The sequence below is a fragment of the Pterocles gutturalis genome, unplaced genomic scaffold (genome assembly GCF_000699245.1).
Source record: "Pterocles gutturalis isolate BGI_N339 unplaced genomic scaffold, ASM69924v1 scaffold26814, whole genome shotgun sequence".
NCBI classification, from domain to species: domain Eukaryota; kingdom Metazoa; phylum Chordata; class Aves; order Pterocliformes; family Pteroclidae; genus Pterocles; species Pterocles gutturalis.
In genome coordinates this window covers 27,326-53,238 of record NW_010136547.1, presented here as the reverse complement: position 1 = coordinate 53,238, position 25,913 = coordinate 27,326, and the positions used below count along the sequence as shown (strand labels likewise).

Sequence of the window (25,913 nt, the reverse complement as noted above, 5' to 3'; positions counted from 1 at the left end):
ATTTAGTAATTCATTTCTAGTGTGTATATACAGAATTCATTTTCCTGTTAAGAGTACCAGAGACGGTAATACCGCAACATTTACATTCCTCATATAAAATGGTGTAATGTACATTTTCAGCTTGGTGTAGATACATAAATATATACAAAATAAACATTATTGTAATTAATATATTTAGACCAGGTATTACTTAGCAACATCAAAAGCAGATGCACATAGATTTAAGTGAAAATGGTGAAAAACACCTTTGACATTAGTGACCATTATTTGCATACATGAAGTAGTACAGATAAAGGCTCCTCTTTCAAGCCTTCTGTGGGCATCCAATAACTTTAGTAAAAACAAAAGTAATAGAGAAGCATAAGATAATTATATATATTTGTGTCATGATCAGATGGTTTACTAGGGTCCATCTTGACCACAAATGGATAACAATGTAAAACATACACATTTGTTCAGAGCATAAAATATTGCACAAGAGCAATTTATTTTGAGGAAAATAATTCCCCTGTTTATGAACAGCAAAAATGGTTCTTATGCATTAAAGAAATGATATATTTGCCGTTTCTAAACCAGGGAACATTCAGTAATACTGTCAGAACTGTCATCCATCAACTTCTTCCCAGCCTGTTTTATGGCAATAGTATGTCATTAGCAAGATTTGGCAAAGAGAGAAGACAGATAGACAGTACAGGTATATATTTACCACAGGTCAGACCAGATCCAATAGCTACCTAAACCAACTGCTGGATAGTTTCAGTTATCTGACAATTTCACCCTTAAAGAAATGCGAAAGGCTTCAATGCTAGTCACAGTGATAATCACACAGTAGTTGAGTAAGATTCCATTCTTCTCTGCTTGGAAACCATCTTGTCTGAATTCCCAGTCTGAAGGGCACTTTCTTCAGTATCACTGTCACTGCTGTCTACAACTGTGTGATCCAAAGCCATCTGACCAGTCCTCCTATGTAGATGAAAGTTCACCCCACTCTCCTGTATGGAGTTAGTTATAAAATCTTCGTCAGAAGAATGAAATGATTCATCATCTCCTGTGAAATGGTTGACAATGTGAATCCCATCAAAAGTGGGTTGGTCTGAGAAGTCTCTCTGGCCTTTTAGACATTTGATCTGTTAGAAAAAGCAAAAGTTAACAGTTAATCAGAGCTGAGGAGTCCATCAGTAAAAAAAAAATCCCACATTTCCAATAAATGTCTCATTGAACTCTTACTGGATTAAATTAAATGCTAGATCTAGAAGCAGCACATTTGATGAACACTTTGAAACTCATCTGGAATCAGAACAAAGTGACTTCTCACTTCTGTCTGTTGAAGCAGAGACCTTGAAAGAACATCTTAAATAGTACTTGGAGTTTTCCGAAGTTCTCCTTCCACCCCCAGAGTATTTCAGTTTTAAGGCTTAATAATCAACGTACCTAGAATCACTAATGACAGATTCCTCCAGGCTATTTACTGCATCTTTAATATCCCCATGAGAATGGTTTATAGTTAGTTTTCTAGAGTGGCCTAGTTGTTTTGACAGCACTTTTGGCCTTCACATCTTATTTTACAGCTCCATTCTTTCTCTTATCACTTAACTTCGCACTTAAGAAAAGCTCTTCCCCAATATCAAAGAGCAGGGTCCCAAGTGAATATTGCCAGTTTCACATAGCCACAGAAAAAAACCCAAGCAAACAAACAAACAAAAAACCCAAAAAACAAATAATATGCTTAGTTCTGTCTACACTGCAAGATGAGTGTCTTTTCACTACCTAGTTCAGTCCCAATGAGATTTCAGATCAAGAAGTATGAGAGAAACTTATCTTTGTATGGCATAAATAGACTGCAGTTTCAACTTTAAGAGAACATCAAACAAGACAAAAATTATTGTCAGACCATGGACAGATATGATAACATTTTAATTCAAAATTACAACCATGCATTCAATCTATTAAAAAGTAAGTCTCTGAAGTCTGGCAAGTCCCCTGTTAATGTAGTGAAAATAACTGCAACTCATGGAAGACATTCCTGAGGGTTTTTTTTGTCTTGTTTCTGTTTATTTTTTTTTAGAATTTCACTTTTGCTAGCTTTTAGTAGCAACTACCTCAGGGTCAGTTTGACAGTCTAAGAGTATTAAGAAAAAAAAAATCCTAAGGATGTGGAAAAACATTAAAAATGCATTACAGAAACTTCCTAATGTCACTCTGGAAGCTTAAAAAGGAAGATGTACCATGTGTTATTTTGTAAGCAACTTTTCACAGTAACAGAAACCTGGAAAATCAAAAGAAGAGAAAGCCTGAAGATCTATACACAGATCTATTTGAGATTTCTGAAATCTGAAGCAATATTTACTTTGATAAATAAAAAGTGCATGTAGGTCCTTGCTATTGACACCAATAGAAGACTCTACCTGTCCATTTGTGTGGTATAAGGAATCTCTGTACCTACCATGGGCTTGTGCAAAATATGAGAATAAAAAAAGGAGTTGAAAAAAGACCTCAAGAGTCATAATCATGCTAGAAGCCATCAAATCGGATGTTAACAACATGTAAAAGCTTCAGCTTTTAATGTATATAAAAATGTCCCCATTAGAAATATGGGGACATGCTGTAGATCTAAACCTTGGTTGTAACTACACATACTAATGTTAGGTTTTTTGCATTTTCTTCACAAACACATGGGCTGCAGCTGTTTAATGAAGAACTTGCTTGTGTAAAGGCAAACAAAACAAGAAGTACCACACTTGCACAGCATAATTAATGATGTAAGCAAAAACAGCTTATGGCAAATATCAGATACTGGACAGTAACATGTATCTGGAATAAATAATTTTTACTAGCTTATATACCTAGATACAGAAAGCCTGATACAGAGATTCTTGTGTTATTTGGAAATATTACCCCTAAAAATGTCCTGCAATTTGATCAGATCAGCTGCCACATGAAGTTTCCAAAACAGCTATCAATTTTAGTCACTAAGAAAATAAAACAGAAAAACAAAATGAAACCCTCACTACAGAAAAATGCTCCACCCTACAAGTGTACAAATTCCATATTAGAGTAAGAAACTATATGCTTTTAGGTCTGCACAGTTAAACCATTGCTTCACCTGAGATTATAAAGCTGACGCTCAACGTCAGTTGTTTTGAACATTCAGAAAGGCAAGTCAATGACCTCAGCTGTTTTCCTGAAGACTTCAACACAGTACCTTTACATGAATGTATTCAGGTAACATGACAAAATCATGGCTTCACAGTTTTAGGCAGTAGCCTTTCCAAACACCCAGTGAGAGTCAGTAGAAAACGCTGTTGGCGAAAAAAATTGTATTGACAAGGGCATAGCCAGTACATCATGGGAACTGATTGTTATCTGGCACTTGTTAGACTTATTTGGCACTTGCTACCTCACTCCTTCCTCAGTACAAGATATTCACAAGTAGATTCAGTGGAGAGACATCAAGACAGTTGAGGGGCAGGAGCTTATGCCTTAAGATAACAGAGAACTGGTTCTTTATGGAAATGCATGGTGGGAGAAGAGACATTGATTATAACACAAAACACAGGGTTGTGTTTGAATATGAATGGAAATAATTGCTACAAGGTTAGTTAAGAATTAGAACAGGTTGTTCAGAGGCTGTGGACTCTCCATCTTCAGTGGGTTTCAACACCCAACTGACAAAGCCCCAAGCAACTTGCTTTGAATTCAGTGTTGATCCTGTTTTGAGCAGGCAGTTGGATTAGAGGCCTTCCAGGGTCCCTTCCAACTGAAAGACAGATGACAGTTCAGTGAGATGTGTGAAAAGCATGGTCAGTGGGATGCATATTACTGTTCTTATGGCAGCCATTTTGAGTTTGAAAAACTGAAATACTTTGTACCTGCCAAAATTACTGCATTTAGTAAAAATGTAAATGCTGCCATTTGAACCCAAATGCCTTTACACTAAATGTCAGTACATTAATTTATCACAAAACCTAGTCTTCAACAGAATGTTACTTTTATTTTACAATTAGAAATCTGTCACTGTAATCTTGAAAATACTCAAATTGTTTTTCAATTGAAGGCAGAATCTGATTTGCATCTTTTTTTTTTTTAAACATGTTGATGAAAGCAACTAACATTCAAGAAAATAGAAGCATCCAACTGAATATGTTGGAAATAGCTGTGCGCTGTTTTTAGTTTTGTGTTGTTTCAGAGTTGAAGATACTTCAGGGGCACCTGAATCTAATATTTGTTCAAGAGCATTTCTGAAGGATCCTGATTATCTGCAATTTCTGTTGCAGCAGAAAGGCTTCTCAAAGCATTTGGAACAAATTGGACAGAAGGCACTCCAATGCAACTAGATACCAGTGGCTAATACCAGCTTAAGGCTCTAAAATAGAGGCTTCTTCAAATGAAAAGTTTTGTACTCTCATATAACTTCACAGTCCAGCAAGTGAGGGTCTACACTTGCAATAAAAAAAACAGTATTTTTTTTTTTCAAGATGGGAACATAAGAGTTGGCTCAGGGCAATGGTCCATCAGCCTAATATTGTGTCTCCAACAGTGACAAATAGGGCTTTCATGTTGTTTTGTTTTTAAGGGACAGCAAGGGAATGACCAATTTTTGCAATCCATTCCCTTCATATCCCCACTCAGTTTTGTCCAGAAAATGTTGTAGCAGATATGAGTGCATCTCTTCCTATCTGTTTCAGCATCCATTTATTGACCAGTTGTCCATGACTGACAATTTTTTTTTAATTTGCTGCCTAATTCCACAACTTCCCGTGGCAGTAAGTTCCAGAAATTCCTTTACTTGTTTTAAGCTAATCTCCTACTTGTTTCAGGAATTGCTTCCTAATTCTAGTAATGCAGGAACAAGTGGTAAAAAGCAGCTCTGCAGTCATGATTCTGAAACTTAACATTGTAATAGCTCCCTCAGCCTTCTCTCTAGAACAGGTGAGTCCCAAGCCTTTTCAGCCTCTCACGAACAGGCAGTGCTCAAGACCACTGATAATTTTAGTTGCCCTTTAACTTCCCTACAGATCTTCTTTAAACTCTCTACATCTATCTTGACGAGTACAGACCAGCCCTGCACCAAGGTTCTGTAGTGGCAATAAACCCATTTATTTTGTTTTTAATACACTTCCTATTGATACCCAACATTTTGGCATCAATGCATCTGTTTTGGCTGCTACTGCTGCACAGTATGCCAATGATGTCAGAGGAATCTCAGCAACAATTTGAAAATATCTTTCCTGATTTACAACTACCAATTCTGTGTTTGCCATCATGTAGGCTTAGATTTTGCAGCTGATGAATTACCTTATTAACATTGAAGCTCATCTGTCACCTTTTAAGAAAGGCTTCTTGAGATTCTCACCACCAGTGTTTTATTTGAACATGGAACAAGAACTTAAAGTACAAAGTTAAGCATTATGTCAAGAGCTTGTCATTCTTGTAGCCAAGCATATCAAGATAATGGGAAATTCGACTAAGGACTTAGAGGGGATGGCATGTGGACCCAACCAAACCTAAACACATCCACCCCACCCCCAGCCCTAGTTCTAACTCTATCCCTATCTACTCTTTCACTGAATGTAAAAGAACAGCCCTTTTTCTTGCAGCCATGTTGAGCAGAGTATGGACTTGCACCCCAGGGTCTGTCACTTCTGTTCCCTTTTGTACAAAGAGCCAATACTGGTTAAAGACTTTCAGGTTTGGGTCTGGCCACCCTTCATGCGAAGGGAATTGCACCTCTGTCACCCTGACAACTGACATTCAGATGAACCTTGGCTGTTTCTTACTGCTTCAGTTTTGCAAGAATCTCAAATCTGATCACATCTGTAAAAAAAAAAACAAAGTCTGGTAAACCCACATGTTTTGCTTTTAATTCTCAAATCCAGGTCATATTGTCTAGATGACTGCAGCTTCAACCCAGTTTTCACTACAGCACGTTCATGTGGTCTTTAGGACATTTAAAAGGTTTAATAACATTATGTGATCAAAAATGTATGTCATTGTTATCCTTTCAAAAGCCAGCTGAATCAAGAACAGTATCTTAATAATGTTTGCATTTATATACCTTCTTGTGCCTAAAGAATTCATCATTTTAAAGACAAACTGTATGTCCTGCTGGTTAACACATGAAAAGACTTTAACTGTACATACTCTTAACAGGTAACATTTTACTTTCACAAATTCAGAAAAGCTGAAAAAAGGCTAATAATCAGATCCTTGAACCTCAGAATAAACTTTCTTACCTGATGCTGACTGCCTCATCAAGCCAGGCATGAAGGAGAGACAGTAAAGAGAAATTTAGAAGTTTTAGTACAATTCAGAAGTTCTTCCATGTTAAATCACAGAATCATACAATAGTTTGAAGGGTACTAGTCAGCTGCAATCAAGTTCTATTTCTAAGCCCCTTTGTTCTTTAAATAGAGACCAGGTCAAATTTTCAAGTGAGACTTCATAAAAGAGTTGTACTTAAGCTCTGGGAGACATTTTTTATGTTACAACCAGTGAGGGTTTTTATAAAGCTAGAAATTCAGTGGTGGAAAGAAGTCAAACTAAAGTGTCACTTTCTGCTCCCTTTAAAAAGCTTCAGTAACTAATTATTGAAACTTAGTCAATTCTGAAGTAGTAAAGAAGAGTTTTAACAAAGCTTGCCAATAAATACTCAATCTGCTCACAACAGGATAAGCACTACACAGGTGAGACCAAAATATGATAAAAATATGACCACTGCCTTGGGTGAATGAAATTAGTTTTGGCAGAAGGCAGCATATTAAGTTTTTATTTAGAGGATAAAGATACTGAATTCTCAGTGCTTTTACTTACAGCAAGAGGAATCTAAAAATCAGAGTTCCCTCTTTATTTGTCTCTACCTTAGTAACAATAGGAAGTCTAAGATTTCCTGCTTAAAAACCAAATATGATTCAAAAGAAAACTAGAATGTTGCTGAAAGTATGATCTAACCACGTTAGCTGAAGAAAAATGAGTTAAGCATTTTCAAATACTTGTCCTACAATTCAGAAAAACATTGTCAACTTGGCAACATGAAAATAGAGAATTAGAATTCAAAAATAAAAAACAAAAATATGTTATGATCTATTAAATCATAATCACATTTTAACAGGAATAAAAGCAATTTAGAGTTCTTAAAAATTACCGAGACTAACTATTCACAGCATCTAATGGGATCCCTTATCATAGTCAACAGTTGGCTACCGCTTACTACTGACCCTCTCCCACTGTGATGAGATCACTCCAGTTTCAGGCATACACTAGTACACTAGCACTTCTTTAAAAAAAAGCTCACAGTAACTTCTTTTGGAAAAATGCTTATCTCAGAAAATGAAGTAGTTGCAGTTTCACAGACTGAATTGATGGAAAAAAAATGTTGTCATCTGATAGACAAATATCACTCCAGACAAATATTATGTCCAGTAGATACTACAATGCAGAAGCACTTCTGCACACGCATACAAAAAGAATGAACATGAAGGTTGTAGGCCTTTTTATGATACTTTTTCACTTCCATGAACACAAGCAACTCCCTAGATATCTTAAGTTCTCTGAAGCCCATTTTTAAATATACAGTTCTACTTCCACAGTGAGCCACATTCATACCGAAACCATCACAACATGAACACTGCACAAATGAAGACACCATGAGCTAAACGAATAGTTGCAGAAGCTAATATTAGCAATCTATCATCTAAACCAATTCTTAGCAAGTTTAATGGCTGTACAGCTACAACGCAAATGGGGTTTCTGAATTTCCCCAACAGAATCAGCTTCCTTATATGAAAGGGACTGCTAGGCACGCATTGCGACAGAACCAAGCATTTTAATGAAAGCCATTGCTTATTGATCTTTGAAAAGTCTGAGATTTAAAAAAAAGCTTAAGTACGGTTTAATATATCCTGCAATAAAGAAAAAGTTTAATGCTAAACCAAACCAGCTTTAAAGACATTCTTCATTTTCCTCAAGCATGAGACTGTTTTTACCCAAATACATGGATCATATGCAAAAGATCGAGGATAGCCTTTTGAGAGCCTCCTGACAATTTGTGTAGCTCTCAAGATTGCGTGTAAAATAATCTTATGTGTAAAAATAAGTCAACAACGCATATTGCATATAATACAATAACATTCTTTGTTTAGGAACAGTGACACATTCTCTAACAAATTTTAAAATAAATTTGAAAAAGATATGTTAAATTAGAAATGTGTTGTTATTGTAACTGTATTAGGACAAAGCTCAAAGTTGCGACTTTTATTTCAGTGGCAGTGAATTTCCTGTTTCACTTAAGTTAGCATTAAGGTTTTCTTTTCTAAAGCCATAGCTATAAATGCAGCCATAATTAGTATTATTAACTTGTAAATAACAGCCATGAGCAACGCTGGTCATGAGCAAGCAAGGGTCATTCTTGTAAGTTACTGATGATTCAAGAAGCCCAAACCAACCAGACCAAACAGACACTGAATCCAGGAACTCCCATCTTCTCTGCTTGCTCCTGTTACCTGGTCACTGTTGTCCCTCCTGAGGAAGGGACCCTAATAGCATGGACTCACTGTTTAAAAGGTAACAGCTAAGAGGGACTGTATGGGCTTCTCCTCCCTGAAATCCAAATGAAAAGCTGCAGAGATGACCACTCCCATATCTCTTATCAAAGCTATTTTGGATTCTCCAATGCCATACCTTCCTCTACGATTTGAAAACTGAATTAGAATACATTTTGTAGACCTCAAAATATATGCAAGGAATATGTAAAAGATTAAAAAAAAAGGAGGTCAAAAAAAAGAAAAATCACAACGAACCATCTTTTCCTTTCACTGTGAGGCAGACAGGGAAGAGAACTGCAACAATCAGAGATATCCTGAGTAAAGAAATTCAGGAGACAGGTTACATCTTCAATGATTGCTTTCACGCAGTTGTCTTTTCTTTTGAATTTAAAATATTAAGATTAAAACTCTTCCAGAATGACTAAGTCTTCTCAGATTTCCTAAAGATGTTCTGCTTCAGCTTAAGCTCTAACTAATTTTGAAATTGATACAATAGACAATTATATTCTCAAATAGGAAGTGTTACTATGCCGTGCTCTTTACTGCTCCTTTCCCCAAGATTTAATTTTGTGTCAAAATTCAAAAAACCCAGCAAATTAGCTAGATTCAGTTGAAATCAAGTTGTTCAATGCATTCTAATGGGTTGTTGAAGAGTTACGGACATAAGGAGGAAACTAAATAGATTTTAAATGCATTACAAAAAACCCTGGAAAACTATTTCAGGGAAGTTTTACAACACTAACATGGACAAAAATACTTTTTCTTCTTGTTCACCTGAACTACAAATATTAAAGTTAGCCTGAAGTGTTCAGGGTGGGGGTTTGACATGTATTTGGGGTTTAGCAGATTGGGATCACCATTACATAGCTTTATGATTTGTCTTTGCTTTTGCCTTCCCCCCACTGCCAAAAGCAATGTTTGTAAGGCAGTACTCAGGATTCTAATCTGAGTCTAATTTAACAAATTAGACTAGTTAAGCAAAATCAAGCAAACCAAAATTGCTGGTTAAAACAAAAAATCCAGTGCATTAGGTACTGTGACTTAAGAAAGCAGGAAGTGTCTTGACCATGCTTACAAACAACATGCAGTGAGAGCATTTCAAAATCTGTTTGCAAAATTGCTTCCTTTGCTTAGTAGTTAATAAATCACTTAAGCATTTAATTTATCATGGAGGCTCATTTATTTCTGTAAGATGTTGTTTTGTCTTTGGTATCCTTTAAAGGTGCAAATTCATTACCTCATCTAAAAATTTTCACCCAGCAGAAGTTTCAGTCAGATAAACAAAATGCTGATTTTTAGTGAGTCTAGCAATGACCTTTGAAATGAAGTTGTTAGGCAGTTCCTGCAGGATCCCTGTAGGAAGAGCCAAGCTGCACTCCAGCATAGTCATGACTATCTGGGATCCACCTTAGCACATTTGGCCATTTGGGACTGAGTTTAGCATGAATAAACAGGAAACCTGCACAATCAACAACAAGACCTGATAAGAGTTAATGATGCTAGAATAGTGCAAGTTTAGTTGTTTCCATGAAATAGTATTTCCAAAGAATATAAACTATAAAATAGTTCCCTAAATAAAATTAACTCTTTGTATGGATGAGTTCAGAGCTGTATTTGCTTCCTGCTAACGTTACCTCATCTGCCCTCCAAACAGTTTTATAATGCTCATACCAAGATAAAAATCAGTTGACAAAAATTCTTAGGAGGACTTGGCTGTGGAGTGGAGTGCTTGGCTCCTTATTTTGCAGTGTGATAAAATGAATCTTCGAGAAAAGTTCATTTGATTTGTTAGGGGTTTTTTTTAAGACAAGCAGAAATAAGCAGACAGAGAAAATTAATTTTATATTACTTCCAGTAGAGCAGAAGGGTTCAAAAAAGGTTGATTTACAGAATGACTTAATAGTAGGAAGACTGCATCTGTCCATATGCAGTTGTCTCCAGGGTCTCATAAGTGTCTGAACTTCTTGATCCACACTATCTCAAAACAGTACAACTGTTTCTGGAGTTCAGAAATTGAATTCAATCTAATACAGTTGCAGTATGACCTATCCACTTGTTACAGCAATTGCAGCAAAACACCTTGAAACTGGCAACTACAGAAGCTGATCAGAAGTCAGAGCAAGTATTAACTCCAGGCTTGATAAGCCTGTTGTGGGCCCGAACCAGAACAGCAGTGAATGAAAATATCACATACCTGAACAGACCTAGGCTGCTTTTTTCAGTTGTACCAATATGGCTGCTATTCTTAAAAGAAAACAAACAAACAAACAAACTAAAACCAGAAAGTCTCCAGAGAGATTTTTTTTTAAGTCATCTGTAGTGGGATTAAAAGCAACAGTCATAAACTACCACAAAATCAGATTAATCTGCCCCTACTCATCATTAACTCTTTGGAATCCAAGCTCATGTATGTGATTAATTACAAAGATCTCCCATTTAAGGAAATAATTAATTTTTTTTTTTTTTTTTGAAACTTGTATTTTTAAAAGGATTGCCCAGAGTAACACCCTGGTACGCAACCTGAAATATTTCTTTCCAATTAACTTTGCTGATCATACCACTAGACAGAGTTCACACCATTGCACTGTGTCATAAATGAAAAACAAAAGAGAAGCAAGAAATTTCCAAGACTGAGTCATTTTGGGCTTCTGGGTTTTTTAATTGCACTTAAATATTTGGCCTCTGTTTTAAATTGCCAGCTTGTGTAAGTCATAGTCAGTCTCACAGTAATATAAACTGCTTTACAAAATCACTATAGATGTCAGGAATCTATGTAATAGTTTTAATGCACTAAAAGAAAGCTCATTTCCAGTTGTCCTATTTATTTCATATTGCTCTGAATGTACATTTCCTGACTTAAGTCAGAAACAATTTAAATTCCAAAACATTTCCTGACTTAAGTTTTTATAAAAGGTTTTTTTTCTACATTATCAGTTAAAGAGCACTTGAGTCAAAAGGAAATACGATGTTAAGTGTGTTTTATATCAGTTTTACCATAGACGAGTCTGCTCTGTTGTAAACGTGACAAAGATTAAAACTAGCAACAAGTGTTCAGACCAGAAGGTTTCCAGTGAATCAGAACAGGAAACCAATAAAGCGATCAATGGGAGGTCATGACTTTTTGATCACTGCACTATACAGTTAAAGAATCTGGTTTTGATCTAGTGCCATGTAATCAAATTAAACTTTGAAGTTCTGTATCAAATATGCAATTGAAATAGCAACAGTGCTAAGGAAGTACCCAACTTTTAAACTATTTTCAAAAGAAATCAGTCTTTGGCAACTGTAAGTCAAATTTTATCTATTCAGGGAATTTTTCTAAGATCTGACAAGTTTGTTGTAGTGAGATTGTATGCAACTCCAAAAAAGTTCTAGGCTGACTTAGCCCTGGGAAGTTTCTATAAATACCTAGTTGGTAGGTAGAAGGAAAGTTCCCAGAAACTCTTCCTACAAGAAATTCTAATTAAAGTGTTTATTTGGAGTGAGGACATGGCAACAAAAATATTTTAAAACAGCAGCATGATCACACTGAATGTACTGCAATTATTATACCCAAGGAACTACCTAAATCTCAAATCTAGAGAATGCATCTATAAATACAAAAGTTACAGAAACATCAAGCGTTAACTAGAATATACTGGCTGATACAGAGACTGAAAAGGTACCCATTATGGGCAAAAGTTACAGGAAATTATAATTTCACACTTTTACTCTTTTTAAAGCAGGAGTTAAACTCATCATTTTTAAATTGATTAAGTTACATTTATTTTTGCTTCTGTTTGCAGAAATTACTTCCTTCTGTGCTGGCTGCCATTCTGAGAGTGATAAAAGAATAGGAGGGGCTTCCACCACATTACACTGTTTGCCCCACTTATATTCAAAAAAATTTAGAGAGACATATTACAAGCTAATACATAGCATTCCTCTCCTGAGCTTGTTTCTTACATAGACAGGACCTGCATATGGTGGCTAACACAAGACGTTTTGCAAGGAACAACTATTCAGATAAATTCAAACCAGTAGAACCTCAATCCCTCCACTTCTCAATCCTCAAAAGTTGATTTATAGGAAAAAAAATAGGATAGACCCTGGCATAGCTCTAATTAGTACAGCAGATAGGTCACACTGCTTCAAGACTCAAAAGAAGAGCACTATTGCCATAATGAAATAACTTTATCTATAATCAGTTTACTTCCTTTGTCAATTCAGACAAACTGAACAGGGACTTAGTATGGTTAAGTATAACTACCTATATTCATTTCTATGCTGCAATCAAGAACTAGTATACTGCTGAGCAAGAAAAATCTGGAGTTTTGACACAGTAGGATACAGTCAGAAAAAAAAAAAAGAGGGAAATGTTTGTAAAGAGAATAATAACCAATCCTAATTTATTTTATTACTGAATCTAACCTGTCAGTAAGGAGAGTGAAATACTTAAGACTCATACCTAAAGCTGTTGCCCTCACTGAAGCGAACAAAGTCATACCTATTCTGTTTGAGGACAGACTGCATCACTGTCCTGGTTACACTGTTCACATGTAGAGGTTTCCTTCACTCTGATAAGAGAAGGTGTTTTGTTGATGGTGTTGTTACTAGGGGGAAGGGAAAGGAATTGAAACCTTACCTGATGCAACAATAAAGATGGACTTTGTGGCCAAAGATTTCTGGAATAGAGTACCATCGTTAATGGAATCTATACGACCTTTATGGGCAAGTATAACATGTCTGTGTTAATTACACTATGAACACCCACTCAAAATTAATTGAATTAAACAACTGATGGTCATAAGTTATACAGGGACTCCATTGTGCAATACCGCTTCTGCCTGTCGATTGCTCAGTTAAGCCAAACAGTTTCTAAAGCTAGTTGTTTTATTAAGGGCATGGTAACTAAACTGGAAAAAGTTATTGGAGAAATAAGACCCCCAATCTGTTCAGTCTCACACTTCTGTAACAATCCTGGTATTACCAAGCCAGTATAACATCTCTGACTCTCAAGGACAAGCTGAATTAAAGGCATAAAGCAATTCACTTTTCTAAAGCATACAGTATATATTTAACTATCCTGTGTAGACAAAGCTGCTACAATTAGATTGGGTGTTTGCAAACCACATGACCTCACAAACGCTATCTTATCACATCACAGGTTCCTCAGACTGACCACAACCACTTAAATCAGACTCTGCCAGCACAGAGGCTCTGTAACTTTGACACGTACTAGTAAAGCAACTACATTTTTAGCTGTCCAGCAGCCTTGCAAGAACTTTACTTGTGGGGAGGGAAAAATCTGATGGTCTCTTGTCCAACTGTGCTTGCAAGATATGGTAAAAGAAAAGCACATGATTTATTGTGCTACAAACTTCCACCACAAGTTGAAATGCTTACTTTGTAAATCTGAGGGCTAACATATTTCCTTTTAGGGGCAACATTTCTTATCACGTAAGAAAACATTTATAGAGCACCACATATTTTGAAAGCGTTTGTCTAGTAAAAGTATTAGAAGGTGTTAACATGATTCTAGTCAGTATTGAGAAACAAGTCCTTTGCAAGAGTTAATGCAGTACTTTCAACAAACATTACATTTTTAGTGAGAACAATGTAAAAATTGACTGAAACAAATCCCATGAAGATTAGCTGGTTTTATGAAAGCAAGCAAAATGACAGTTGCCAAGAGACAAATACACATCTGCCTGTACTACATGGAAAGCAAATAGTAATACTCCTTCCAGAAGAAAGTGAAGAAAAATAAGCTGTCAAGAGACTGAGTGGAAAAGCATTATATCTAATTACGAATTTTACAGGAAGAGTACTAGGCCTTTTTGGACTTGCTGTTCTCTCCTTAGTTCTGTTGAAAGAAATGTTACCTACTTCTGTCTCCAAGATACCTAAATGCTGATAAATCTGTTCCTCTCTTTCTTATTTGCCCATCTGATCTGATCCACTGCTAGTCACCACCCTATAAAAGTCTTTCTTCAGAGGAGAACTTTTAAAGGTCAACCTACCAGAATTTTTTTAATAGAATTCACTTCCTCAGTTATTCCTCCTATCTCCATCATGCAAAGCTATGTACAACTCACTCATAGCTTTAAAAGTTAAAGATGTGCCCACACTGCAGTCATGACTGCAACAGAGCATAGGGGCATCCAAACCAAGTAGCTGGACACCAGCAGTCCAAGTACAGCAGGGTGAAGCTCAGTTATTTACCCTGCTTCTGAGTGCAGTCTCGGTGTTTCAGATTAGAGAACATTTGATTTGGTAACCACTGAATTTGACTCAAAGGAAGTCTAGTAACAGAAATAAAAGAGGAAAGGAATAATGCATTCTGGTGGTATCCCATCATCAAGCCCAGGTGCTATTATTGTGAGAGAACCAGGAGCCTGGAATGTTGCTAGAAGCAGCCAACCCATCTTGTGCTACTCCAGTGGGCCACAAGCAGCATCATAATTTTGAGCTCATCTATGGACAATGCAGGAGTCATCGTTTAGCTGCTTGTAAAGATGTTCCGTCATCTCCTCAGGGGACAACCTGGACTAAATTGTGCTGGGGACCAGAACCACTCACTGTACCATACTGATTTAAGATTATTAGATAATAACAAAAAAACAAGGAGGAAATAATTCAGCAGCTTTTAAACACAGCTTACCTACAACAAAAGTTTATGGTATTTAAGACCAAAGGAACTGTTAATGTGGTTTAAACTTTCCTCCTGTGTATTATAGTGCATTGTATTTTATTTAGGTGTTGTATTATGTGGCCTACATAGGTGTTTTTTATTTAATCCTTCACACTGATGGCTACAATTTACTTTCCCTTCTCCATTTTAGTTTCAGTAGTAAAAGCCTAGAAAGTTAAACCAAGTTGCAAAATGTACCCTTAATTCAGCCATATTACCAATTACTCTGCTGGTCATAACTTATGCATTATTTATCCCCTAAGTAATTACTTAAAGTGTCTTGAATTTTATTTAGACAAGCAAAATCTTTTTAAAAGCATAGTATTTAATCTCCAACTTTTATATCTCTTTTCATTAAGCCAATCTTAAAATGTTAGCTCACCAGGAGCAAGATCAGACCATGAGATAACACCTGTATCAGAATCTTACAGACTGCATTAGGTTCTTAAAACATAATATCAGACCCATTCCTAGATAAACTATATGTAAGTGGGAATGGAAGAGCAGTAAACTAGTGGTCACTACTTCTTTGAATAGCCATCAAGTTTTCAGATACTGAAAATGGGAAATTTTTTTAAAAGATCCCCCCTTTTCTACATTGTCAATATGCAAGAATTTAATCACCATTATAATAGTAACTTAAAGTGAAATAATGGTAAAGCCTTTTAAAAGCCTCAAAAATTATTTCAGCAGAATAATAATGCTCCAGTTATCTGTCATCTTGTTCTTTTCCATCATCCATGCTGAAATATTGTTAACATTATCAGTTTGCAGAAGGTTTTCTAACTGCTGGAAGAGTGTGCCAGGCTAAGATAAGGATTTTTTCTTCATTCAAATACCAAAAACATATACATAAGATCTGCACATTAGAAAACAATCTCACCCTTGCTTCCTGTCAAAATATTTCAAGTAATTATTTGTTATGAGTATACTGCATTACAGAGGAACAGCTAGGAGAAAACTAGGTCCATATTCTGTCTCTGACACTGACCAACAGCAGATGCCTGGGAAATAATGTATCAATAGACAAATATGTAGTGGTACTTTCCCAGAATGTTCTTCCCAAACTCCGGCAAGTAGCCCATTTTTCAGTTATACATGTGACATCTGTGCATCTCCAGGGATTTTTTTTTCTTCCCCATTAATTTAGCCAGTTATTTTTTCTAATCTGTATTAACATAGATTTTAGTATGTGGAATGATTTTGGAACTAAAGAAATTTAATCTTTTACATTTGCAAAGATGATATCCTCTAGTGTTTTTTCAACACACCTTCTGTTTCATTTGTAGATACTAACTTTTGCACCGGAAGAGAAGGGAACAAATGCTTCCTACCCATCATCTTAATTCCACCTACAGTTTGAATATTTTATACCTCTCAATTCAAAATTCCTTGGATAAAAAGATAACAAATATTTCAATTGACTAGTGTTATCTACACACCAAAAGCAGGTAAACAGGAATTAGCTGATCCTCCTCTTTAGGGTCACAAGTTGTGCTGGCTGCTGAAGGTGACTAGAAAACATCTAGAACAGTATGAGAAGCAAAAGAAAGTGCACAAAGAAACAAGTCAGTTTATTTCAAAACTTGCTATTTTGCTTCAATTATCTTCCCTGGTAACTTTGTTTATTATGCTTTTAGCATTAGTTCAGTAAAGTCCTAATTCAGTCAGATTTTTGTATCCCCTGGGAGTGGCAAGAGATATAGGAAGGAAACATTACAGGATCTTCTGAAAGCTCCACTCAAATCTAAGACAAGAATTGCAGACAAATCCCAGAAATCACCTTCTCTCCTCCACAAATCTCCTTGACTCTATAGAGGTCTGAAATCTTTTATCTAGAAATAATTTATTTTTTTTTACCTAGGAATATAGATCAAGAGCAAAAGGTGCCAGGATTATAAAGAATATTTTGTATGGCAAAAATGCCAAATAATTTGTCAGAAAAAAAATGGCATCAGTAATCTTTAAATATTCTTAACTGCTTCTGAGCTAAAAACCAGCTACTGGATCCCTCAAGTACAGGAAAACGTTGTAAAAAAGATTTCAAAGAGCTACCTTCAACATCCATATCCCTGCTTTCGAAGGAAAAAATGCATGCTAAGTGAAAGAAGCACTATGTTCTGCATGTTGCTGTTCCGCTTCACAAAGCTGTCCCCTAATGCAAATGGCCAACACACAGTAGAATCATAGCCTCATACAATAACGCTCTGCAATCCAAATCTGTAGAGGCTACTTGCTTTTGTGGACTTGAATACATATTAGGTGGAATTTAGCTTTTAATATGAAAACTGTCGTACGATTAAAACAAACCTACATTTGAAATACCATAGTAATATAAATAAGAAACTGAAATTTAACAGCAAAACAAACTCATTAAAGCATTCCAAGAGACACAAAAATCAGCTATAAGTATTACAAAGACAAACTTAAAGTTTCGCTTGAAATACAATGTAAACTTAAGCACTTCAGTACTAAATCACAAAGTCTGTAAGACTGGAAACCACTTGCTTTTGTCTCCAAAGGTGTCTTGTGGTCTGCCAGTGTAGTTTGTGGGTAAGCATGTCAATTCTAATCTTTTGTACCACTCCTGTAATCTAGGTAACACATACAAGCCTTGCAACATCCAACAGGAAGCAGAGACAGCTGCTGTGTAATATATATAAAGTGACTGCATGTACAGAGGGGTAGTGCATGAAATGCAGAACTTCAGCAGTTTATAAATCATTCAAATCCATTCAGTTTGAATTTAAAGTAAAAAGTGGCAAACTACAAAAAACCTCCTCCTTTTTCCCCAGTATGTGATTTATGTTGAAATGATTCAAGATTTATCTTAGTCAGTTTTTCTCAAACCTTCAACTCTACTTAATGAAAGGAAACTCTTTAACAGTCCAGACTTTGTACATAGTCTTTTCCACATACAGTAACTGCTTTACTGCAGTACCACCTACTGAAGTGGGATACTCTCTTGAATAGTAAAAATGTTTCATAAAAGTTGCTTTCACTTAACATTTCAGCGTCTGATCAAAAGCAACTTCTATGAACTACTAGCACTCCTTGTGCAGCCTGAGAGTGTGCAACACATGGTACAAATCTTGCAGTGCCTGTATACTCATGCCATTTATGTTACATCAGTTAAAGCACATTAACTGCAAGGCAAAGTGACAGAGAGTATAGAGCCCACCAGACCTTATTGTGCCAAATATGGGGCAACAAAGCTTGTGTACTTACTGACAAGAGTAACAGTTGCTTCACAGAAGCTGCAGCCTGTTGGGGCTGCACAACAGAAAAGCATTTTAGGTTAAAATCCTACTAAACTAGAAGTAGTCAAGAATGCTGTAGAGATAGCTTTAAGAATAGAAGGAAGATGGATGAAGAAAGAAAATGATAGGTGGAAAGATTTCAATTAACAAAAAGAAAAAATGGCAATGGGACATGAATTTCTAAAAAGGCAAGCATCGTATCTAAGTCTAGGGTATATTAAAAGCTGTCTGAAGTTTACATCATGACTTCCTGTTTGTTACAATCCTCAAAATTTCAGGTTTTCACACTAGTTTCAGCCTTCAACAATAAAGCCATAAGGCACAATAAGCATCTTACAACTTTGTGCCCAATAAAGCAACTCAGCCAACAGGGAGGAAAGGAAGTTCAGCACTAATCTGACACTAAATATACACAACTTCTCACAGGACTACTTTTGGCTAACTAGGAACACTGCAGTCTGAGTGTCCTTTCATTATGCACCAGTTGTTCTTTGAATGTTGATAGGTTGTATAAAAGATTAAAGGATAGATGTCAGTAACTTTCTAAGGAATTAACAAAAAAAAAGTCTGACATATTCAATAAAGTTAAAATTGCAAGTTAATTATAATTGATCTACACATGTGAACTCTGAAGTTACAGCTGCAGTGAGTAATTTAGGTATGAATGCAGCATAATATAAAATTATGTTCAATGTTTTCTAACACATATTTGGTTACTCAAGTTAGTGCAAAGAAAGAGCTGCATGTGAGTAGATATAAGATGGTGTGCATAGAGCAGAAGTTTATAATACAAGTCTTGTTACACTGTTCTCAAAGCTCCAGATTTTGTCTGTTTGCTCTCCTGAAGTGTGCATCAAATACAAGTTCAAGATCTACTGTGAAGTACTCAATATACAATTCAGCTTACCATGCTACAGAAATCCATTGGTTAGGTATAAACAGAATCAGGCAGACATCTTGTTAAAACAAACCAAAAATCCAATATAGTAATTCAATTTATAGTTATTTTACCTTATTTGAAAGGTAAGAAAAAAGGGATAATCTTCTTCTATTTAATTTACCACATTTAATAGCAATGTGCCTCATTGGTTCAGTTTTGGAAGCCATACTACAGTTTCCAGTGTGTGCAGTTTTACTCAGTAACAGAAACACAACTTGAATTTACTACAAATAAGTCATCTTATAATATGATTTGAAGACTGACTGTAGCATTACTATTCCTACATGAGTAATAGAAGCAGCTGAAATTTATCCTTTAGGCTGCAAGCTGCACCATATTTAACATGCATGCAAGATTTTGAGCTCAGTAAAGGAAGACCAAAGTTAATCAATGGACTCAGATTACAAAGGGCAATCGGCTGGAAGTTTCTAAAAGTGCAAATAAAATTTTTAAAATAAAATTAATAATCTGAAATTATACGCAGAGTTGTGATACGTAGCTGACTTAGATTACCACCCTGGAATGTGTGAGAGACATACCTGAAATGTGAGGGTCAAACTTTCCTCCACTACAAAGTCAAGAGGTGTCACAACAGCATCCTGTCGCACCTTTGCCATAGTATGCCCACCTCCTCCATTTTGGTGGGGAGAATTCAGCTTTAGACCCTGGGCAGTAATAGCAACCCTCTCTCTACTGTTCTCTGGTGTTCTGTATTGGTCTTCCAGATTTGCCCTGGCTACTAGCCTGGCTTGTAAATACTGATGGAACAGTAGACCTTTCACTGGAACTTTGCAATTAGGATGGAACATGCTGTTGTCACATCTTAGTACCATCGCCATCTGATGGATTATACCACACGACGGAATTAAACTATCTAGCTCCTCCACGTTCCACTGCATTCAGGTTCCATTTGCATTCAGATTGCTGGGCAAAGACATGAAATAGTGTTTCTCAGAAGACCAGAATATGGACTTAGTTTGCAGTTACTTATATTCAATATAGGATTTGTTAACTATTTTGTTCCATCCTTCAGATGGAGAACCTGCAATTCTTCTGATGTAAACTTCTGTAAAAATGCAGTACCGAGAGAAAAAAAAGTTCAATGAGCAGAATCAGCATTGACGGCATGCCAAGACATATACTCGTTTCACACACACCCATCCCACCCCTACTTTAATCTATACCTTTTGCATTAATTTATGTCCAGTTTAAAGTTGCACAATTACAACATATTAGATGGTAACCATGCAGTCACCAAGATCTCTGTTCCTTTGCCAGTGCCTTTTACATGTTAACCAGTTGGGAGGTTGTGGTCAGCATGTCACATACACCATCACCGTATCTTCAGGAAGATGAATTTGCAAATTTGTAACGTTTCTTTTAGCTTTTGCAGAAGTAGAATCAAAAAGCAGCTAGCCGAAAAGCAAAGAACATGGTCATTAATGGATCTGCACATGAAGACATTTCAGTGCAGACCTAAAAAGTTATTTAATTAGTAGTGACTAAATTATACCAATCCTAACATTTAGCAGTTGAGGGGCAACATTTTTGCCTCTTCCCATTGCCATTTTAATCAGATTTTGCTGTTTCAGGAAACACTGCAAGTGAAGTTCTTTACTTAGCAGCTATTTTAATCCAAGACTTAATTATTATTTATTAGCACCAACTTACCTATAAATACTACATAAATTTCAGACTTAACCTTACATTATCTCAAAATCAGCCCATTGGGTCATGCACAATCCTTTATTTTGAGCATAAACAATTACTTTCCCTCCATAAAAACTACACAAATAGATATGCAAGAGTAAGGGGGGAGGGTGGGGGGGTGGGGGGGAAGAGTCATTAGTAAACAAGGACTTCAAAGCTTTAAGGAAGCATTCAGAAATGCTGTCAAGGTAAAACATGTCTACTACATAGAGTTTCTTCCTACTGTTCCTCTGTATCCTAGAATGAGATACCTTGTTCCTATAGTGTTTACCTAATTTGGAAATTAAAAATTAATCCATGACAAAGCACACATCTGGAAGAGGAGGGCTCTTCTACAGGGAATTACTCATACTCTGCTGTTGTTGAAATTCACATTCTCCCTAGCTGATATTTTCTTTCAATCACATGGAAGTATTTGTCTAGACTTAAATGTTTAGGAATCACTGGTATTGCTCAGAATTATGACTGTTCTGTGAGCTAATGAACCTCATCTTCATTCCAACCTGTTCACATTAACTTATACCATTAAACACATACACAGTTGTATGCCTTCTTGGCAACTGAGTTACTTGCTCAGCCAGGCATATGACAGATGCTTGCAGAGAGAAAATTATGCAACAGCTTTCCAACAGTAATTCTACTTTTCCTCCAAAGCAGTGGTTTCTTACCTTTTAAACTTACACTGAGCAAAGCCAGTACAGTGCCTTATTTATTCATAATGCAAAATAGGCAAGATATCTTTCTGACAATTACACAAGCAACTTTCACATAAGGAACAAAGCAAGCTAGTTATAGGCCTTTAATGGAAAGGGCCAGGTTATTGATTTTTACATTTATTTTTAAGTGAGCTTAGTGATTGCTAAAGGTGCTGGACTGATGGCCCTAGAGACTATCCTCAATCCATAGCATAGACAGCATTCCAAGATCCTCTGCTATGTTATAACTCTCAAGGGATTGGTCCTAAAAGGTCAAATCCACTAAGACTTATGAAAACACTACCCGCGCTTAAATCAAGAAAGGATATGTTTATTTAACAAACGCAAAAAACAAATAATTAGGTTGTTTTGCTCTATGATGCCACCAACATGATCACAGCTGTATATTAGAAGGCGTATGGAAACAGAAGTAGACTACAATGCAAAGATGACTGGGCATTTTGCACACAGTGTAGTATTAGGTAAAGACATTTCTTCACAATGCAGGATGAACTGAAATGAGCCAGTGAGCACAGTAGTTACATAAGCCATTTCAGTTTCTGATCTTTTTAACTAACAGAAAATTACTACAGCTATTAAAGCAAGGAAGTTTAGAGACAGAAATTTCATAGGTTGAAGATTTTGGCAGTTTAAAACTTAAAAATCTGTTAACTGATATTAAGCAAGCATCCTTTTTCTTTTTAAGCAATCTCAGTATACCACCATGTAAAATTTATCCTCACAACAGCAAGAACAAAAAAAAAAAAAATCTATACATGTGCTCTTCTACTTGCACAAATACAGTTTAGTTTTGAACTAAATTAGCCTTAAAATTTGTATCAAATAAAGACATAAAGGGGACTATTTTTCATGCACACATCTCCAAATGCAGTAAACCCAACATAGTGAAATATGATCAACTCATGAAATTTAAGAAAAAAAACAAGATGGAACATAAATGCTGATCTTATTTAATGTCATATCATGTAGCTAAGGAATTTTTTGTTCTTTTACATACCACGATAAGGGCAAGATTCGTGTGTAGAGTTAGTTTTATTGCCTTAATTTAAAATAATGTACATTGGCAAAATCAGTTACTGAAGCTGTAATAACTATTAGATAAGCAAACCTGCTACAAATGAAACATAGGACAAAAGGTGCAAGTGATCAGAGACAGTAGTATTTTATCACTTACCTCATGATGCAGCTCAGCTATCTGATCTTTCAGTTCTCTGATGTACTGGTTAGAATCAGATTTATTAAGCTGCCCTTGAATTTTTCCTTCTTCTTTCTGTTTTGGTTAAAAAAAATCTTATTCAAATTAGTCAAAAATGTACTATATTAAAAAAACTTATTTTAACTGTCTGCATATTTTTGTCATGAACAGAAGCTATTCACAGGCACCATTCAGCACTTTTCATCTGGTTGAAGTTACAGCAGGTATCTAGGGGTGTCAGTAGCTCAGACCAAGCTGACCCTCTCAATACTAACCATAGTACAGGTTGAATTCTATGGAGGAGCGTGAAGAATTAACAAAGCAAGAGTTTTACCATAAATAGAAGATAGGTGCCACAGCCCTTTTAAAATGGAAGTGGAATAAATAGCTGAGCTTACATTCAAATGGGGTACAGGACATGAAACAGGTATTCCCAAGTTAAGTTAGCATAAACTAACAGCAAAAGCATTTACTAACTTAAGTTTGGCACTGCCCAAATAGCTGAAAGCTGTTAGTGTATACCATCTAGGGTACACCATATTAGCAATTACACACTTTCATTATATTTAAATGGTTTTATCTTTACTTTTTATTCCATAAATAACACTGTAAAGTTAATGCAGATATCACAGAACAATTTGACATGTATATTTCCTCATAGAAGAACTGACTCTAGCTCCAATCAGATGCAGCTGAATGTAGGGCATAAGCCTGGCTTGCAAGATCCTCATTATTAGCAAAGGACAATTAAGTTTCAGTTTTCCTTTCAGATCTACAGATTTTTGTGGAGCTGACAATTCACAAAAATGCATTTAGCACAAAAAAAGGAACCCTGCAATGTCATTTTCTACAAACATCCTTTTCAAAGAATAGTCATGCTGTAACTTCCTCTTGCAACATTCAAAACACTAGAGGTCAGAAGCTGATCCTTTTAACTGTCTGCAACAGATATTTCTAGCTAAATAAGCCCATGTTCTATAAGCTACAAAGTCTGTCTACAGTGGGTTAATTGGAAGGAGGACATAGGAGAAACTTTAGAACAAGTATCAGTCTTCCTCACAGCTGCTGTTCACATCTCTGAGCACCAAAGATATCTTCTACTTTTTTTTAATTTAAATAAGCTAAGTTGATCATGCCATCAATTTAGTTTTTTAAAAGACACTTTATGCACGTGCAATAGCAAACCACTGGAAAACATGCAGGGGTTGGACATTATAGTATTAAAATATTTTTAATTCTTCCCAAAGTCTTCTATTTTAGAGAACAAAGAGTAAGTAGACAGCTAAAAGTTTACATATTTCAAATGAGCCAAAAAAATTTTTTTATAAAAAGTAGTTTTATCTGTCAGATTATGATCTTTAAATTACCCAACATTCTTTAAAACTGTAAGAGACTGATATTTCTCACCAATACATATATTTATTTTCATATAAGTACAAAATATTACTTTTGTTTCAACTTTCCAATCACATTTCATATTTGTATTAAGTTCAGATTACTTTCTAGAAATTTCCAGCTTCTGACGAGCATTTGTTAATCAAAGGCAAATTTTAATGTGCGCAACTTAAATTTGGTAATTACATTCTTTAACACGAGTTTTTCATTAGGGCAGCTTGACAGAAGTCAAAAAGAAAAATTGTTGGCAGGAAGAACTTCAACATGGCAGTTCCTTTCAACATGACAGAAAGCAACATTAACAGCTTTCTCTACTATCTGTTGGTATCCATCACAAAAACAGACCACTTTTTCCCAATAATGCTGTAATTTTAGATTTGCTTCTCAACATACTCTAGATTATAACACATTATCTGTTACTTCCTGATTATCATAAAAACCTATTTCTTACTATTTTTATCAAGTGATCTTAATATAATCCTTGAGTCTCTTTTAAGCAGTATTGTCAGTGTGTGTGCATCTTGATAGTGAAAACCTCCACCACTGCAGAACAAACCCTATATTCTGCCCCCATGCAGGTTAGATTCCGACTTTTACAATCATAATTCTAGATGACACTGGATTAGTGCCAAACCACTCCTATATGCCACTGTGATTGGTAAAAGACCCAGAGACAGCAAGCATACTCATACTCCAAATGTTTGTTAACACCCATGGAAACTGCACAAAGAATTTTAAGTTCATGTTTCATTTAGTAGCTCAATTAAGAAAGCTTGAGCAGCTTCAGCTTGGATTTCTTCTGCTTCAAATATAATATCATATTATATAGACATAATTTCTAACTCTTGAGACTGATCTAGTCATGAAGCAACTGAGATTGATACCACAGTTACCATTTGTTCTTAGTGCAGAATCTGAATTAAACTTGGTTAAGAAATAGAGGGACAGGGAATTAGCTAGGTTGCAAGTGACATGAAAGTAGGACGGAAACTGAGAAGTGAAGATATAGGAGGTACTGAATGGAACTGAAAGTAAAGGTAAGGACCTTAGACAATAGCACTGATGGATTCTTGCAGATTTCATCTTCAGCCCACTATCTGCAGGAAATGGCTGTTGCATTTAGTTAGTTGATGTACTTCAGGGCAACTGAAGATAATAATCTTCCAGGAATAACTACTAGCCCTCTATCATTCATTTGCTTCTCTGGAGATGCATGTTTTCCACTCTCCCTGTTCTACTGCTGCCATCCTTCACTTTGCTTCCAGGTATCATAAAGCTCTAAATAACAGATTAATTTATGTATCCTCCTAAGGGTCCAACAGTATACGTTGAAAAGGTTTCCAGGCTCAGGCAGGAAGAAATCAGTCTTGTATGGATTAAGTCTTGTCTGGCCTCAGCTACCTCAGTGTAAGAACCAGCTATGGTAGAAGAAAGCTCAACTACTGAGATTAAAGGGTAATTTGAGTTGGGGAACAGAGGGCTAC

General features: G+C 35.9%; 1 protein-coding gene across 1 annotated transcript in view; it reads right to left on the bottom strand.

The window, feature by feature from the left end:
- Positions 1–821: 821 nt before the first annotated feature.
- The window catches only part of LOC104468286 (ecotropic viral integration site 5 protein homolog), a gene marked incomplete at its 5' end in the record, with an annotated part of 51,552 nt that continues 26,460 nt past the window's right edge, over positions 822–25,913 (bottom strand). Inside the window, 2 exons of the mRNA XM_010082355.1 lie at positions 822–1,127; positions 23,014–23,109. Coding sequence (XP_010080657.1) covers positions 822–1,127; positions 23,014–23,109 — 402 coding nt within the window. The remainder of the gene's footprint in view (positions 1,128–23,013; positions 23,110–25,913) is intronic.